Consider the following 18,932-nt stretch of genomic DNA (forward strand, 5'->3'; position numbering starts at 1 on the left):
AGAAGGAAACAATTCAGCACAAGACAATAGGGAAAGGGGGGGGGGAGGGAGGAGAGTGTTTTTGTTGTTTAAGGGTTTTGGATTCAGCAATGTATTTTGTGTCCACCTCTTGTTGGTTAGGGAAGTAATTTAGCCTCTGGGCTTGTTTCCTCTTGTGATAATGGAGATATTAACTTCTATCAACACACACACACATACACACACACACTCGATAGTGTTGCACACATGTTGGGCAGAGTCACAATCTAGTCACAGGTTGCGCCCGAGCCTGGCACCGAACCTGGCACGAAGAGTGGCCCAAAGGACCTGTTCACTAAATAGTGAACCCACGGAAAAGGGGATGAGCGGGTGCAGCCGGGGGTCCGCGAAGGGCTCCGGCTCCCCAACTCCGCCAGCCTGGCGCAGGGGCGGGGGGTGCAGGTGGACAGCAGTGAGGCCCCTCCCCGCCTACTTCCCGCAGCTCCTTCGGGCTGAGCTCTGCCAACGCCTGGCGGGCGAGCCAACTCAGGACATCCGCCTCCACCTTTCCGCGAGCCTCGATGCGCCAGCGGCCTGCCGTGACGGCTGGGGCAGGGACGCGCCCTACAGCCTCCGGCCCTCAGCCGGCCCCATCCCCGTAGCGCACCTGACCCCCGCGGGCGGGGCGCTGCGCGGACGGGGCGGGGCGACAGCACTGACGTGGCCCCCGGCATGGAGAGGGCGTGATTCATCAGCTGCCGCGCCGGGGCCGGATGCTGGCAGGCGCAGCGGCCGCCTAGCTCTCTCAGGGCCAGGCAGCAGCGGCGGCGACATCCCGGGTCGGGCCTCGCGCTCTCCTCTCGCTGTCGGCGGCGGAGCTCCTGCGTAGGTCAAGATGGAAGAGATCCTGAAGAAGCTGCAGAAGGAAGCGTCCGGGAGCAAGTACAAAGCCATCAAAGAGAGCTGCACCTGGGCCCTGGGTAAGCGCAAGGAGCGGGGCGCGGGGCGCGGGGCGCCGGGCACCTGCCAGCCTGTCGGGCGCTGGCGCCGCTGCTCGCTGCAGCCCGAGGGCCGCGCGGGCTGGGGCTGAAACGGCCCCTCTGCGTAGAGGGCTTTTGCTGAGCATCTGTTATGGATGCATTTCGCGCAATTCCGAGAGTTGCCTCCGTGAATTGATGTGCGCTTTGAGAATCTGGTTCGGCCGTTGACATCCGTCCTCCTTCCTTCTGGTCTATCACAAACCTTAGCGGGGAACCACTGTCCTCCCCGCCGGGCGGGCCCACTCCAGATCCCCAGCACCTTGGAGGATGGTCACTCATCACCCAGTGAGACAGGATTCGCCGCTGCGAATCCAAGGGCCTGATTCCGGAGCGCCAGTGGAGAAGGGGGAAGTTGGACCATCAACCCCCGATCTCAAAACATTGGCGAGTGTAACCAGGAAGGAATGGCTTATTTAATTTGATTTTCCTGATAGAGGCCAGCTTAAGTATTAGCTTTCATGGTTATTGTACATGAAAAATAAAAGACGGGTGGGATTGTGTTACCTCTGCAATTCCGTTGTGGTCAGCCCCTTCAGACAGGTGGGCTTTGAGTTTTGTGAGCCCTACAGGCATTGAAATGAGTTCCACGTAGTAAATTTGTGTTTCCCATCAGACTCAGGTTGCAGAACTCAACCTCGGAGAAAACAGAAAGACATTGCGATCAGGCAAGAATTTGGGCAATCAAGAATGGGAAGGCAGAGAGATCAGGAGCATACTTTGGGTGATGGTGATGCTTTAAAAAAAGGAAAGGCCAAGGAGAAACTAGGGCATCTCTGTGGGCCGCTGGCTTTGCCCAAGTGTGCGTGTGATTCCTCAGTTGCCACTCAATTAAAACCTAAAATTAAAATCCCTTCTCTCTCTACCAAAAATCAATCAGTGTTTGTCATGACACTATACTGTGGTACAGCCTGAAAAGAGGTAGAGAAGTTCCATTGCAGGTTTCTTATGGTATTTTAGATGACTCTTAATATTTAGAAGGTCTGAACTCACATATGTTTAGGTGTGTATGTGTGTGTGTACAATCATAGTAATGTCACGTTTTTTGTTTTTTACATCTGCATACCATCACAACGTTTTCTAGACTATTGTCGAGGAAGTTTATCTTTTAGGCAGAATCAAAACTTGACCATTTGTTTACTGTTAAAGAAAAATGGACCAGATAAATAAGTGAGCAGCAAGGCTCTTAAAGCCATAGTACTGTTTTTCCTTTGCTATTGTCATTCAGCAGAGTGATTCAGAGCTAGAATCCTAAATGCCTCTAATGAAAGGTCACAGATGGCTGGGTAACATAATAAAGCAGGGCCTGACTGCGCTTTAAACATACTATTCCCTTGTATTCATTATTACTTTGCTGTAATTTAAGCAGATTTAGATAAAAGGGAGAAGAATAATCTAGGGGCTTTTTTTTTTTTCCTTTTTTTTTTTTTTAGGAATGTTGAGAACAGTCTGTTTTTCCAGAGCCCATCAGCTCCAAGTCAAGTTGTCCTTCAAATCTTTAGTTGCAGGGGGCGCAACCCACTATCCCATGTGGGAGTAGAACTGGCAACCTTGTTGTTAAGAGCTCGCGCTCTAACCAACTGAGCCATCCGGCCGCCCCAATCTAGTGTTTTTAATATTTGAATTTTGATATTCATCATCTTACCTTAAACTGCAGTGTTGCTGAGTTTAGGTCCTTGAAGTCCAGAGCTGAGACAGGTAGATTGTCCAAGTTTAGAGACTAGAGTCTAGCCTGACTGTAAGAGTAGATGTGATTTCTTTCTCTAGTTATGGAGAGAAGCCGTAAGTGCATTAAATAGTTATTAACAGTGCAAATAGAATGAGTAAACTGGAAAAAAGATCAAAGAAAAGGGGGTGACTATGGGGTCGGGGTGTTGAGGGGTATTGGTGTGAGCTGGTGGGACTTTTGAAATAGGTTTTATTTGAAGAATGGGTAAGCTGTGGGTTCCTGCTTTTCTTTACTGAGTTATTTCTCAGACATTTATTAAGACCGCTGCTGTCCTGAGCAATGAGGTATATGGATGAGTAAAATACTTACTCCCTGTGGAAGTTTGGTAGGACATGTTGAAGGGAGAATACAGCATAATAATGGCATGGAGATGATTTCCTGTTCTCTTTCCTACTCCAGTCCTTCTTCCACTGTCCCATCACTTGTTTTTTTACTATAAAACACTTTTCTCTCCTCAACCCCCATAATTTCTTTACAGATTAAAGTGTAAATTCATTAGAATCGCTGCAGAATCTAGCCCTAGTCTTCTTTCTTCTCGCTTCTCCACCAAGGGTTCAACAATCCACAGGAAGCTGCAGCACTTTCTGGAACACACCGTGCACTGCACGTTTCTCGGCCTTTGCTCATGCTAGTCCTTCTGCCAGGAATTCCCTTTCCAGAATCTGAAGACCCAAGTCGTATAGGAATCATTCATTCCCTGAGCTCCTCAGTTGAAGCATTTTGTCCTCTGGGTTCAGAACCCTGTCCTTATGACTTTCCTAGAGCACCTGCTACTTTGAATTATAGTTGGTTGTGTGTACAGCTACCCTTCTAGGGGCAGGATAATTGAGAAATATGTTGAGTTCAAGAACCCAGAAAAAGAAAAAAAAGAAAGAAAGAATTCAAGCTGACTTAAGCAAAACAGAATTTATTCACTTTAGTAACTCAGTATCCCGTGGAAGGCTAGCTGTGGGTTGAGTTAGGTTCAGGAACTAGACACTGTTTCAAGGACCTTACTCTGCTTTTTGGGGGGTGACTAACATGCTCTGCATGAGTCTCCACAGCTTTGGGCTCACGAATCATCACATTTAGACCATCTCATGAGAAAGGGGCATCAGTATACTTAGACTACCTCAGGAGAGAGGTATCCTCTCCCCCTTAGACCATCAGAGGAGAGAGGGGCTTTCTTCACACCTAGGCCATCACAGGAGAAAGGGGTCATCTCTCTCTTGGACCATTATAAGGGAGAACAGTCACCATGACATTTAGACCCTCACAGGAAAGAGGAGTCATCTCCAACTATAACCATCATAGGAGAGAGGGGTAATCTTCACACCTAGGCTATCACAGGAGAAAGGGGTCATCTCTCTCTCGGACCATTATAAGGTAGAACAGTCACCATGACACTTAGACCCTCACAGGAGAGAGGAGTCATCTCCCACTATAACCATCATAGGAGAGAGCGGTCATCTTCACACCTAGGTCATCACAGGAGAAAGGGGTCATCTCTCTCTCGGACCATTATAAGGTAGAACAGTCACCATGACATTTAGACCTTCACAGGAGAGAGGAGTCATCTCGAGACCATTATAACCATAATAGGAGAGGGGTCATCTCTCCCTTAGCCCATCATGGGATCATCTCGAGAGTGTGGCTCCTCTAGTCACTCGTTCTCTCTTTGTTCCATTGGGTTGTGTGTGTGTCCTTGAACCAGGCCTCCAGCTAAGGACTGGAATGGGCTAACTGGCTTAGCCTAGGCTACAAGGCCCACTGAAATTCCAGGCTCAGGGAAGGATGGTTTCCTCAAAACAGAATTAGGGTGCTGCTTCAGAAGGGGGGATAGTGGGTGCCTGTCAACCAAAATAAAAAATGGTGACTGTATAGATGTGAGCTTCTTGAGCACAGGGACTGTCCCTTATGCATCTTTGTGGCGTCTCCATCTAGAACATGAGAAGCAGGTGTTCAATAAATGAATCAACGCATTAATGACTTGTTTCAGTTTTAAGTGATGTTCATTTTTTCTATTTGTAAAACTTACATATGTTCATTTTAGAATGCTGAAATATATTTGAACAGTATAAAGACAAAATTAAAATCACCTGTAATCTCACCACCCAGAGCTAACACACTAATTACATTTTGGAGTATTTCCCTTCTGCAAACAGTGATATCATATATGGTGGATTGCCATTTGTATTTTAACTGTAGCACTATCTTCTACTTTGTTATTGATACTTCTCTGAAAATAGGTTTTCTTAATAGTGGCCTAATAACTGGCAAGGAATATAAATGTATCTCTCCTCTATTTTGAGCTACCATGTTTCCCCAAAAAGGAGACCTAGCCGGACCATCAGCTCTGATGCATCTTTTGGAGCAAAAATTAACATAAGACTCAGTCTTCTTTTAATATAATAGAAGACCGGGTTGATTGTCATTGAAGAAATGGTCTGACTAGAGAATAGAAAAGAATAAAGGAGCGGTCAGCCTGTGGCAAGCCTGAAAGACTGGCATTCTCCTTTGAGAACTGGCAATCCTAGAAGCTTGTGAGCTGGGAATGGCATGATAGAAGGACAGAACATTAGAACTGGAAGGGACCATGCCCTCATTTTAGAAACGTTTAGTATTTTACATATGTCAGGGGTTTCGCGTAGAATGGATTTGGAAAATGGAGGAGAGGAGAAAGAAAAATAGAGACTAGGACACCAATTAGTGGAAGAAAGATGGTCTATCCAACCACCATCCTTCCCTTTACCTTCCCGCCCACGTTTCCTTCCAGCTACAGCTCCTCTTACCCTCACAGCCAGACTTCTTAAAGTCTGTAGTGATCACTGCAGTATCTGTAGTGATTGAGTCCACACTCTCACTGTCTACTCACTCTTCAACTCCTGGGATCCGACTTTTCCCTCCATCATTCCAGCAACTCTCAGTGAAGAATAAACACACAGACCTCAGTCTCGCACACCATGTCACACCTGTCATACAGGTCCTCTTGGCCATCGCTGAATATACTGGACTCCTGCTTTACTCGGCCTCCATGACCACGCCCGGCCAATTTTTGTAATGCCTTGTGAGCCGCTCTGTCCCCTTTGCCAGCTCCCACTCCTCTCCCGAACCTAAATGTTCAAGTTTCACAGGAGTTAGCCCTGAGCCCTCTTCTCTTCCCCCAACCCCACTGGAGTTGAACACATCCGTACCCACAGCTTCAGTTCCGCTTCTGAGACTGTGATGCCCACAGTTACTCACCAGTCCACACCTGTGCACTGGCATTCAAACCCCAATGCAGCTACTTACTCAACATCTCTACATGAATGGTTAGGGCTCATATGGCCGCTCCGTGACTTCCTTTTCTCTTTTCCCCTCTAGCTCTTTCTTAGCATTTGTAGAGATGGGCACTGTTGCACATCCTGAGTGGAATATAAACTCTTCTGTCTGATGAGGAAAACTATGACAACCTGGTTGTTGGGTATTAGAACCTCCCCTTGAGGAGCAGCAGCAAGTTGTCCTGGACACAGGCCCTGCCATGCTGACCTGCGTGGCCTTTGAGCTGCTCTGTGTCCCTGAAGCTCAGGTCTTTGTTTCCTTATTATTCTGTCTTATCTTAAGGACTGACCTCAGTCCTTCCACTTCCTCCCATGGCCTTGTGGCATCTGCACCACTGACCCTACTGATTCCCTCTTTCTGTTTCACGGATTGCCTGGCTTATACCAGTGTTTTGTCCCATTGGCCACAACAGGCCCAGATCCCATCATCATCATTTTTGGCCTGTTCTTACTCCTGTGTCTCAGGGATACATTTGCTGTCCATTGTTCCCTCTGCTGTCTTGGCAGAGTGGGGAGAGATGCTTCTCTTTCCCTGATGAAAATGGCTCAAATTGACAGGGCTTGTTGACTAAGCAGTGAAGAGAGGAGTCAACACAGTTTGAGCTGAAAAACTGAAGATAAACTGGAGCTATTAAATTAGAACAGTTTTCTGTTCTTGGTTTTTCTTGGAAGAGGATAGTGACCTTTTCATTGTCTCTACGATTGGAGGCAGCAGTTGTGTGTGTAATCCACAACAGTGGTGAAGCACTGAACATCCAGACTGAATTAATGAGATTTGGGGATGAGCCTTCCATCAGTGTTTCTAATTATAGTGTGATTTTAAGGGGGGTGGGGGTTGGGGGGTGGGAGATGAAGGTAAGGGGGATCAAATATATGGTGATGGAAGGAGAACTGACTCTGGGTGATGAACACACAATGGGATTTATAGATGATGTAATACAGAATTGTACACCTGAAATCTATGTAATTTTACTAACAATTGTCACCCCAATAAATTTAATTAAAAAAAAAGTTTAATCTACCATGGCATAAATGTGTTCAAGAATAATGAGATGGAGCATGAAGCGCTTTGTGAACTTGAGAGTCTCTCACAGGTAAGTTATCATTTAAGGTATTGAAACTGTAGTTTCAAGGAAACAACTTTCCTTCCTCTATTTCTATTTGAAGAATATAGTATTTTAATCAGTTGTAACTAGGTTAAATTGGCATTCTGGTTCAGACTAGGGATTTAACTATTCATTCTGTGTCTCTATCGGGAAATGTGTCCTGATTTTTAACCTTCCCCAGGGAGGTCTCGAGGCTACCAAAGGAGAAGGATTTTTAAGTATGAATGATTTGCATACAGAGAATTGAGAATTGACTACTTTATAATGATAGACACTTCTAAGGAAAAAAGAAACTAACAGTGAAGTTCTAGACAATGCAGATTCTCATTTTGTACAGATTTATTTTTAACTTTGATTTTCCTTTTGCAGAAACCCTGGGTGGCGTGGATACCATTGTCAAGGTCCCTCCACACTTGCTGAGGTAAGGAGACTGGAGTTGTATAATATAATGGAAGTAAACATTGCCCATTGTGTTTTCCAGAAATCCCAGATAATCTCATTGGTTTATAGCATAATACCTGCTGACCGTCGGCTTTTATGCATCCATGAACTGGGGTATTTCATGAGGTTGGCATAACAGGAACATGATTGCACTGCTTTCTACCTGTCTGTGGAGTGAGTGGTCAGTGAGCCAAAGGAACGCGCTGTGGAGGTCGGGGTGAAAGGATAATGGTCAAGGAGAGAAATGACTATAACCTAAGTGAGGATATGGGCATTGGACAGTGTCTTCTACTCCGGATTAGACAGTGCGGGCCCCCCCCCCCCAGGAGGATGCGGCCCTCCACCATGTGGGGTGGCTTCAAGCTCCCACGGGCCCCTCAGCTGGACACCATCACACACACTCTGTAGCCACATGTAGCAGCCCTGCCCTGAGACAGTGAATGACCCTATTTCCCCACTTTTCTCACTTCCCTCATCCTTTTATTCCTTCCATTATGAGAGAAAAACGTGCCCTTTGTGGAAAATTTGGAAAAAACAAATAAGAAAGTAGTCCATAATTACACCACCTAAGGAAAACCACTGAAAACAGTTAATAGATTTTCTTAACAGGCTTTTTTTTTCCCCCACACACTCATGTATTTATAAATTAATGTGAAATTTTATTTACAAGTTTGTTTCCTCCTTGTTTTTGTAGTCAACACCATAGGAAGAACATTTTCTAATGTCAATATATGTTCTTCAAATTAAAATGTTACATGTTCTTCCATTATATGGCTGCTGTAACATAATTTGTGTAACAGCTTTTTTATTATTAGACATTTGGATTGTTTCCAGAGCTTCTTTGAGATTATTAAAAATACTGAATTTACAGTCTCTTGTTGGATGTAATTTCTATACTGTCAAGACACGATGATTTATTAGGTATTTTCTCTCTTTTCAAGTAGATTGAACAAGAATTAACTTTTGGTCTTTTTTAAAAAAATTATTACTTCTCATGTAGTATCTGCTACGGGCTGCTATATTGTAAGGGAATTCATGTGCTAATCAAACCGAGTGTACTTTCGTGAGCATAACACTTCTAAATGGACAGAATTCTGGCAGCAACGTTCTTGCCTAGAGGAGGTGAGTGCCAGCTGGGGTGTTCATGCCCAAAGGAGAAGGTGAAGACTCCCCAAGAGAGACAAAGGCATGGATAGTTTAAGGGAGACAGTTTCCTGGTCCCCCACTCCTATAAGTACCCTTTCTTAAAACTGATTTGCTTCCAAATGGATTTTGCAGGTTACTTTTTACTTCTTGGCTTTCAGCAAAATTTAAGGAGGACTTAATCTGGTTACAAGTTAATAGACTGAAAGATTTTTTTTGATAAGTTTTCTGCATTCTCTTCTTATTTATGTAAACAAGGTTTCTTACTGTTTACATCTATAAAGGTGAAAAAAATGGTATGGGATTGGTGGTAAATCCTACCTTGTTATAGCAAGAGGGAGTATTCATCTATAGGTGTACGAACAAATTCAGGAGAACAATAAACTAATTCTGTCCATTTCTTTAGCCATGCATTTCCAATAAAATTGTACTTTCCATGTTAGCTTTCTTATAAGTAGTTATTAATGTTGCTTGGATCAGTTATGGTCTTTAGTAATTATAACTCAAACCAGAAGAAAATTGAATACTTCTAAACCTTATGGCCATAGGAAAATTTTTAAAAATCACTTAATACATACTTTGTTACAAAGAAATATAATACACAGATTAATAAAAGCCTCTTAAGCATTAAAACATGTAACACGGAGAGAAAATTCTGTGGGGAAGTGGAATGGAAATACGAGTTTAAGGAGAAAAGAGAACAATGCAGCCTTCTTTACTGTTAAAGGGGAATTTGTTCACGTATATTTGGTGGATAAAGGTGGTTTGCATCCTGGAGAGGTATTTAGATTTCATTAGCTACATTTAAATGACTGATATATGTTTTAATGAAAAATTTTAATAATTCCAATATGCTAAAATTATAGCCTTTGCAATTAATTACAATTTTAATGAAAATTTAAATATCAATTTAAAATGTGTGATAAACAGAATTTAAAAATGTTCTTAGTATCTATATATGCAAACATGTTTAATGACATTGCTCTATATGTTGTTTTCCAGTCCTAAGGGCTGTTGAACCTCCAACGAGGTTCTCTGTGGTTCTGGGTCTGTGGTAAAAGGTCTTCCTTTAGTATTAGGGCAAGACAATGATACCATAGAGGCTGCTGGTCTGTGAGTTGGAAATGTCCATCAAAAGACAACTGGTATTTTCTAACTCTTGGGGTGTGTGTGTGTGGCCAGATGACTAGGAAAAAATACAGTGTTAATGGGCCTAAGGATATATGTTTAGAAAGTTAGCTTTCCATGGCCTTGAGATTTACCTCAGGGACAGCTAGCCATCTTGTACAACCCATAGGATAGTCACAAAATTGGTGAGAAAGATGCTGGATGAGGAGCTGTGGATGAGTATATATAGGTGTCATTACGTATCTTCACCATTATTAGAAATGTAATTCGGAGCTTTTATTCTATGATAAAGTGCGGATGATGCTATCCTTGTAAGTGAAGGAATGTGCATTATCGAATTCCAGGTGTGCAGTGAGGTCAGTCCAGCATTTTTATACAGAGAATGGAGCTGTATGAATAAGACATCGCAGATGTGGGCATTGCACACAGATTTTATATTCTGAAGGAGAAGAATGAAGACACACATAGCTGGAAAACATTGTTATGTGGTAGCAAGCGTAAATTTATTGTAGAATGTTATCCATATAAGGAGTTTCAGTTTCACCATGATTTGCAATAGTTGGGACCCTTTTAGAGCCTCTTTTACGGTACAGGAATAAGCCATAATTACAATTAGAAAGAGCCATCGATTCAATAATGCTCTGATTTACTATTTTACTTTATTATCTGGGATGTGATATAATGAGGAGATATACTGTAGGGGGCTTTTCCCCCTTTGTTGTGAATTAGTCTTCGTTTAATCCTTTGGTTCATCTTGCAGGCACTTTTAAACCCTGAGAGCACTTACTCTGTCCAGTCATTATGTTTAACATGCCATCTTCTTATGGTTTGAGCACCTGCTCAAAGAAATTGAGTCACTGTAAATATTTCTCTGCTCATGAGAAAGAATGTGGATATGTTAATTCTTTTAAATATTTTTCTTCGATTATATTTAGTCTATGAGAAAGAAACCAGACTCCTAAACTTGTATTCTCCTGATTTTGTATTCAGATCGTTTCCATTTCTGTTACGTAATCACCACAAGTGATTATTTACAGATTTTGTTGTTGTTGCAGGTTTTGAAAAGGGCTATAGGGAATAATTCAAATTACAAATGTTTTTACTGTGCTGTATTTCTTATTTTTTTCTTTTGCCATTGATTGACTGTTTTTCATGCTATAAATACGTTAACATTCTGATAAATAATTACTGATATTGTTTTGACCAGTTCTGTCTATTAGTAATGATAGCTCAAATAAGAAGAAAGTTGAAACTGTGAGAAACCTATATGGTTGTAGTATCTTTTTTTCTCTTTCATCATGGATTGCTCTGAGGACTGCTTGTACAATCTAAAGTCCAGATGTTACGTGAATGATTTTAGTGACTAGAGTCAGTCATGCATTGGACACTATGGGGAGAAACCCATGACAGGACATTTTAGATGGAAGTAAAGACTGGTCAGGCATTGCTTATTGCTGGCCCAGACTCTCTCACTGAGTAATTGCCCACTGTCCTTGTTGAAGCAATGAGCTGCTTTTGCAACAGGTGGAGGAATTCACGCAGCGGTCCCAATGAGCTTTAGTGTCAGGGTTGGAGGAAGGTCCAGGGAACTTGTCCTGTGTAATATTTCCTGAATTTGTTAGTATATGGTTTTGTGAAAATCTTTCCACTTTCCTGCCATTAATATTGCTTTAGGTTTGGGGAGTGAGTTTTAAGAGTCCTTATCTTCCTCTCTAAGGAGCCTGTACCCTCATTGTCTTTGCTTCTCTTTCCCCTTTTCTTCTCTTATACATCTTCACAGGGTTGAATAAAACCTGTGAATTACTGGGCCATTGCAGTGTCCCTACATTCAAGAAAGACGTCATCAATAGCTCAGGCTTTCCCTTAGATTGGGGGTACCATTTCTGTATCCTCCTTGTTTTATAAGCCAAAGGCAGCTTAGGATGTTCATAGTAGTCACAGACGTGGTAAAATATCTCTGACCAAGTCAAGTAACCATTCCTAGCCCCTGACTCCATGGTTGTTAGCCACTAGTTTTCTGACCAAGAAATAAATAAGACCTGGAAGCCTGACCAAGAAGTAAATAACAAGATGTTTTCTGTTCTCTGACATCCTTCTTCTTTACCTTCTCACCACCTTTTTCCAGTGGTTTTGAAAATCAAGTGATATAATCAAAATAACCTGGTCATTTATAGAATTTTCAGGGCTGTTGTGGTTTTTGCTATGAACTTTCAGGGCTGATTCCTGTGTTTTGTGAGGCTTTCACCAACCTTGTCTGGCAGGAGTTCCTGGCTGAAGCCCACAAGTTCTATAATGTTTAGCTTCTTGCAAATTGATGCATTGGCTATCCCTGTCCATGCCCTGGTGTCCTCATGATGGCTTGGTTATGATGATATCTAGATCTGTCTGATATGATTTTTCTCTCTGAAATGTTGAAGAGCTTATATTTTATTTGACCCTGTTTGTTAAAAGGAAAAGAGCTTATGCCTCTTCTGTGGACCTTTCGGTACCATTGTTGTTTGTAGCTAGTGCCTCTTCCAAATCATTCTGGAGCTGCTGGCACATCCCCAGGCAATGTTCTGCCTCCCCTCAATCTAATGGACTCCTACAGTGTTCTGCTTGTGAGCCTCGGTTGGGAGTGCCCAGTCCCTCTGCTGGCATCTGGGCCAGAATGCCCTGTCGGCTGTCTTCACCAATAGATTTGAAACTCCGAATTCTGGTGGCTGTGGGTCTGGACGCCCTCATATAGATCTATATTAACCCGCAATGAGGTTGCTTTTCATCCCATGCCAATGCCCAGAGACTTGAGGCCTCTACCACTTTGGATGTCATGGCTGAGCTGCCGGGCTCTCTGACTTACCACGCCATCTTCCCTGTCAGATCACCCGGGGATCACTCCTTTGGGCCTGGGACCAAGGGGTTCACTCCCCCAGGCCCGGGACTAGGGTGAAGCAAGTGAGACCAAGTCACGCAAGCGCAGGGCCAGATCCTGTCTTCATTTAAAATTTTAATATTTTGTTCATCATGAAATTTCTGTATTAATTTTGAGTTTTAAAAGATGTGGCATTAAAATAGTATTTATCCTGATGACTGAGTTTTTTGGTGCTTCCTTACATTTTGTGCCCAGGGCCAGGGCCTCACTCCCTTAACCCAAGGTCTGGCCCAGCGCTCCCCATCCTGTTGGAAAGTTCTCATAGCCACAGAGGCCATCCATACTCAAGTCAAGCTTTATTCTGCCTCTTCCAGATTCCACAGACTGTTTTCTTACTAAGGACGTTGGTTTCTGTCCTGCTCTGAGTGGAACCTCAGTGGCATACGCCATCAAGGAAACAAGCTCCTTCCCAGGACCAAAGCTCTGTTTAATAAGCCCCCAGTCCCAGGATACCCTCTCCCACGTGTTCTAGGGTTTTCCTGAAGGCACTTTCCAGCCACTGCCCTTTCTCCCCCTGGCCCATCTCATAAGTTTAAATAGAGTCACAAGTCCTCTTCCTTCCGCCTGCTACAACTTGGACTAAAACAACAGGTCTGGAGGTGTTTGATTAGCAATCCGATGCTCCCCTTTATATGGGGCACTAAACTACCAGGGGAGCATTTTGTGAGCTGCTCTCTTTATCGAGATTGCCTACTGTGTGTCTTATAACATGCATCCTTTCTCACCTCTTCGTCCTACCTATCCTTGAAGACTGAGCTGTGGTTGGTAGAAGTGGACCATCTTTCCTTTGTGGCCTCACTATACTCTACATAATTCTGTCGTGGCACTTACCAATCAGGTTGACAGCTTTTAAGGATTCTGAGGTCCTATCCTCAAGGACCTCATGCGTATAAATTAGTCATCTTTGCATCCCCTAGTTCAGTGCCTTATAAATGTTTATAGGGTGAAACTGCTTCTCCAAACTCTGCATCACACCTCCCAGAGAATCTGTGCCCTCATCTTTTAGATCCTTGGAAAACATAGTATTTGGAAGAATCCATGCCAGAATGGAATCTCGACTTTTGCAACAGAACTTCTACTATCTCGTTGAATGAAAGAGTAGCTCCCAAACAGTAGAACCAGAAGCCCAACAACCAATCCACTGACCTGAGCTAGTATAGTCTTAAATCCGTCACTCTCTACTCCACCAAAGCCTTGACTAGCTTCACGTGTATTAGATCAGGGGTGAGGAGTTGGTGGTTATTGGGACCCTTATGCCAAAGGATATTGAATATACAGGGTTGCGGCTCTCACTGGGTTCCCATGAAGCGTCCTTGGCTCTTCATGCTGCTTGCCCTACCCCACCCCCAACATGAATTCGACGTAGAGTATTTCTGTTCTAAAGAACCAAAGAAATTCCAACCCCTCCTGCTCCAGTCCAGGATTTCCTCTTTCTCTTAGACCAGGTTACTTACTTACAACAGGATGGGTCCAGAGAGATAAAACTGTCAAGGGAATCCTCAAGGTATCTTGTTAAAAAGCAGCCATTGGCAGTGAATCTTTTGTTGGCATTTCTCGATGCGCCTTGGGAACAATCCCAGCCCTTATCCAGCCATGGCCCAACTGCCATTTTGCTTACCTTTCCTGTGACTTTTAAGAGCCAACCTCAACCTAATTACTTTTCTTCTGCCGGTTATAGTTCCCAGAAAGATTCCAGCAGCCCTTCTTCTCATTTGTTTTTGTATGTGTCCTCCAACCCCTCCTGTTCCCACCCTGGCTAAACCTCTGCCCAGCCCTCTGCTTCATTTCACTTGCTTGGCCCAGATACTTCTATCAACCCAGATGCTGACATGTCCTCCGTGTCTTGATTTGGGGACCTGCTGAGCTTTCATGCAGAGTGGGAGTACTCATCAGCATTTATGCTTGGAGAGAACCAGCCATAATAGCTTCCCATTTTTTGTATGATTTTTTTTTAAATCAATTTTAATGCTTTAGTTCTGTGCTTTGAACCCTGGACCAACATCTACAGGATGTTCAATTTTTTTGTTTGTTTGTTCCTCCCTCCTCCCAACTCCAAGTCAAGCTTCAGTGTAGTTGTGGAGGACACAGCTCATTGGCCCATGTGGGAATCGAACCGACGACCCCAGTGTTAGAAGCCCAGTGCTCCAACCACCTGAGCCACCCAGCTGCCCTGTTTGTTTTTTAATTGAAGAGCTCAGCATGCCTACCGTATATCAACTAGAAAGGATATATGATTTAAAATGGATGACAACAAATACCTCAATAGCAGCTTTGGCAGGCATTTTCGATCTCATCACTGTTATTTCTGCCTTTCTTGTGTCACGGAGAAGTGTTGGGCTCCCCTTGCTACTTCCCACTATCAAGAGGGGAAGCAAAGAGTGCCCGTGTAGAATGCCCAGGTCCTGTCTTCAGCTTGCGCTAACTGAATGGATGATGTCAGCGTAAGTGCAGGACACGTGCTTCTGCTGATGCTTCTGACGAGGCGTCCACATTATTCCAAGTGAATTGCAAACATCAGTGCTTCTCCTGGATTTAAATTCATCTTGAGGTCTCCTCTCTTGCCTTTCCTCCCTACTGTAGCTGACTTCTCTGTGCAGAGGCACACAAATGTAAGTTTTGGCTCTGTTGATCTTTTTGCTGGTTCTGCACCAGAAAAAAAAAAAAAAGAGAGAGAGAGAGAATAGGAGGTTTAAGATACTTTGGTTGGTCTAAGCCTGGCTCATTATCAGTGCAGAGAATTGTGTATCTCAGCGAGCCATGAAAGGAAATATGAAGGGAGACATTGATAACCTTGCTGGGAATCAGTGGGAACCATTTAAGTGAGCAGGGCTTGTCCTGGAGTCACCTGAACTGTTCCAGCTTCCTGAGATCAGGCTTACCCTAAAAAGCCAAGCACAATGACATTTCCGTGTTGGCCACAAAAACCAGATTGCAAGGAGAAGGTGGAGTGGCCTTTGGCAGTGGTGATGCTGAAATCCGTGTTAGAAAGCAAGGTGACCTGAAGATCTAGTTTCTTTTTTCCTCTCTTTACTGCTGTGGAAGACAGAGTATTCCTTTCTCCTTTTAACAGAGTATAAGTGACAATACTCTAATATTTCCTAACTTACAAACAGCTGCTTCTGTGTGTTATCTGCCAGCCTGTAAGCCAGTCCTAATGGTTTTCATGTTCTATTCCCTTTGATAAGGAAGACCTACAATTAGTTCTCAATTATAAAGCTCTCTTTGTTAATAGCCCCTGACCTAAAAGCACTTTTAAATGATGCAGTCAATTAAAGAAGTGCACAACCTACCCAAGCTAGGATGTAGGGGATATTGGGCTTGAGTGATATTTTGTGATGTGAGCATGATATTAATGTCCAGAAACCAGCCATGACCACTTATCTTTCCTTTATGACAAGTCGTTCATGTCTTTATTTTATAGCACTTGGGTCTAAAGGGAAGTGTTAGGAGGAAATATAAGTCCATTTTGAAAAAGTATAACAACCCAATCATGGATTTCGTTTTTTGGGCTTCTTCATTCCTTTTGAATGGAATGAAGGTAGAATTTTCGCTGTGCAGATTATTCTGTGCGTGGTTTTCATGATTAAATGGTGCCTTACAGGCAATTGAGGTCCAAATTTCCTTCCATTTCAAAGTATGCCTCTGAGATATTTTATATTGATGGGTTATAAAAATGGATTCCAAGAGATGGGTAGGGACCTGAGCTCATCAATTCAGTCATGTAAATGGCTCCGTGAGGTATTGGTGTCTCTTTTTTTAACCCTCTAGGACTTTTCTACTGGGGAAGGCACGGTCCAAAGCATCATATTTAGTTGCTTTGGACATCTTTGTGTATTAAATTTTTCATACTATTATTGTAGTTTTATTTTACTGCATATTTATGTATAGTTGAACTGTTTATAAATCAGTAGCATTGTGTAACTACACAATACCTGGTGTATTATTTTCAACTTAAAGCCAATAAATCTGAAGGAGATCTCCTTCTACCTATTCTGTAATCCAGTACTCTGTTAATATGATGCTTCTTAACATGCTGAATGGCCTTACGAGTCACATTTTCCCAACTAAATTTGGGGCACGTTAGAACATAAACTGATGTTTTTTTAAACCTTTTTATGTGCCAGAGACTCTCTCAGATGCTATACATGCTGGTCTCAGTCCTGACAGCACTTCTGTGAGGCAGGGAAGAAACTGAGGCTTGGAGAGACCCCACGCCAACCCAGATAGAGTCAGGACAGTTGGACTCCATTCTTAACATTACAGAATATTACCTATCCCATTATAGATTTAACACAGAAGTTTATTTCTTATTTGTAATTTAGGTAAAAAGCTGAGCTATATAAACCTCCATTTCATGCAGTAAATTATTTGCTGAAGCACCATTACTGAGAAGAGTTCTTGAGAAATCTGCTGTATTTAACCCCTGCTCATACGTGTGTGCAATTTGCTAATGTAGGAATATGAATAATATGACCTTGGATTGAAGTAACTTTAAAAGCAATTTCCAAGGAGCCAGAGCTTTTCAAGGTGGGACATGTAGCCTCTATTCAGACTTAGGGGAGAGCCGTGAATTAGAGCTATCGAGAGTAGTGTGTATATACATGACTTTGCCAGGAAATGGCCTAAATGGACTTTTCCTCTCTGTAAGACAGAAGGGGACCTTAAGATAAAAGAGACGCTAGTCTGGAGTTGATGTGACTACCCAGTGGGGAAGCCTGAGTAATTATGTAATTAAACAACTCACCCTATCCTCTCCGAGCTTCTGCTGACTTGACTGAGGGAAGAGGCCAAGTCACAGCGAAGGTGGTTTCTTTAGGGAAGGTTATTAAGATGAGGAAGCCTGCAGAGTAACCAAGAGAAGATTTTGTGTAGGGCTCATCTAGAATAGATCATGTTCTAAACTAAAGAAATGCTTCTAGAATAGATCATATTCTGAGTAGGAGCAAACCTGGCCTAATTTTTAATTTAATGAAGTCCAGAGAGAACTGCTGTATTTCAAAATTGTTTCCCATGAAACTGTAACCTCCCCCATTTACTTGCTTTATTTTGTAAGCCCCATTTTTATTTTATTTTATTTATTTGTTTATGTATTTATTTTATATTTACCAGCTGGGAGAAAAATCCTTCAAAGACAAAAGGGGGTTTTGTATGCTTATTTCAGAAACTGTTAGTAGAGAAGAAAGTGGGAAGCTGTGTCCAGCTGTGCATGGGTTGTTGCAGGGAAGGACAGAGGGAGGGGGCGGGACATAGAGGCCTCCCAGGATTGAGCCATGGGAGGGCGGCTGTATTACCCTATAGGATTTTAACTCCAACTCTGAAAAGGGGGAGGGAGATACTCATGTGTTCCAGAGATAGTAAAAATATAGATGTAATTTAAAGTCAATTGCATATTTGATTACGAAAGAAAAACAGTTGTTAGTTAAGGTGTATGTGCCCAAGCATGTAGGACAGTGACGCCTGTATAAATATTTGTTCGCGACGATTATCTTTAATGTCAACATCTCTACTGGAGACATCTGGAAGGGGATCTGGGCTCTCATGAAGGAGACAGGTGGGGATGGGTGTCCTGGGTTTGGAGTCAGAGCCAAGCAAGCAAATGTTCTGTGTGCTGGGAACACAGTGGGGAACAAGACAAAAACTCTCCCCTCCAAGAAGCCTCCACTTTCTGGGGGGAAGTAAACAGATCATTGAAATACACACACTAAGTCCTGGATCCAAGTCCTGGTTCTCCTGTGTATGCCCATTGGGACCCTGAGCCACTCATTTTGCTTGTCAGCTTCTATAAATGGAGACGGACACTGAAAGATGGACACTGGTGAGGTGCCTTTGTTTCCCCAGTGTGATCATTGATGGCCCAGTAGATGCAGAGGAAATAGATGTAGAGGGACCCCATTGCAGGCCACAGAAGCAGACTGGGCCTCCCCTGCAGGGCTCAGCGTGCCTGCTGCCTCCTGTCTAGGAGAAGAGCCTCTGTTTTACCTCCTCCATCCTCTATAGCTGTTTAGCATTTGAGAGAGATTTATTGAGATACCTGACATAACATTGTGTAAATTTAAGGAATACGATTGGAAGTTTGTACCCTTTGACCTCCTTCACCCATCTCCTCTCCCCCATCTGTGGCAACCACTAATCTGCTCTCTGTCTCTATGTGCCCGGTTTGTTTTTCAATTCCACATGTAA

At 43.2% G+C, this 18,932-nt stretch overlaps 1 protein-coding gene across 3 annotated transcripts in view; it reads left to right on the plus strand.

Annotated features, from left to right (window-relative positions):
- Positions 1-705: 705 nt before the first annotated feature.
- The window catches only part of ARFGEF3 (ARFGEF family member 3), a 151,562-nt gene continuing 133,335 nt past the window's right edge, over positions 706-18,932 (plus strand). For all 3 annotated transcript variants that reach the window (XM_019732728.2, XM_074333628.1, XM_019732729.2), the window contains exons 1-2: positions 706-938; positions 7,499-7,550. In XM_019732728.2, coding sequence (XP_019588287.2) covers positions 854-938; positions 7,499-7,550 — 137 coding nt within the window. In that variant the 5' untranslated portion in view covers positions 706-853. The remainder of the gene's footprint in view (positions 939-7,498; positions 7,551-18,932) is intronic.

This window comes from Rhinolophus sinicus, linkage group LG05 (genome assembly GCF_036562045.2).
Source record: "Rhinolophus sinicus isolate RSC01 linkage group LG05, ASM3656204v1, whole genome shotgun sequence".
NCBI classification, from domain to species: domain Eukaryota; kingdom Metazoa; phylum Chordata; class Mammalia; order Chiroptera; family Rhinolophidae; genus Rhinolophus; species Rhinolophus sinicus.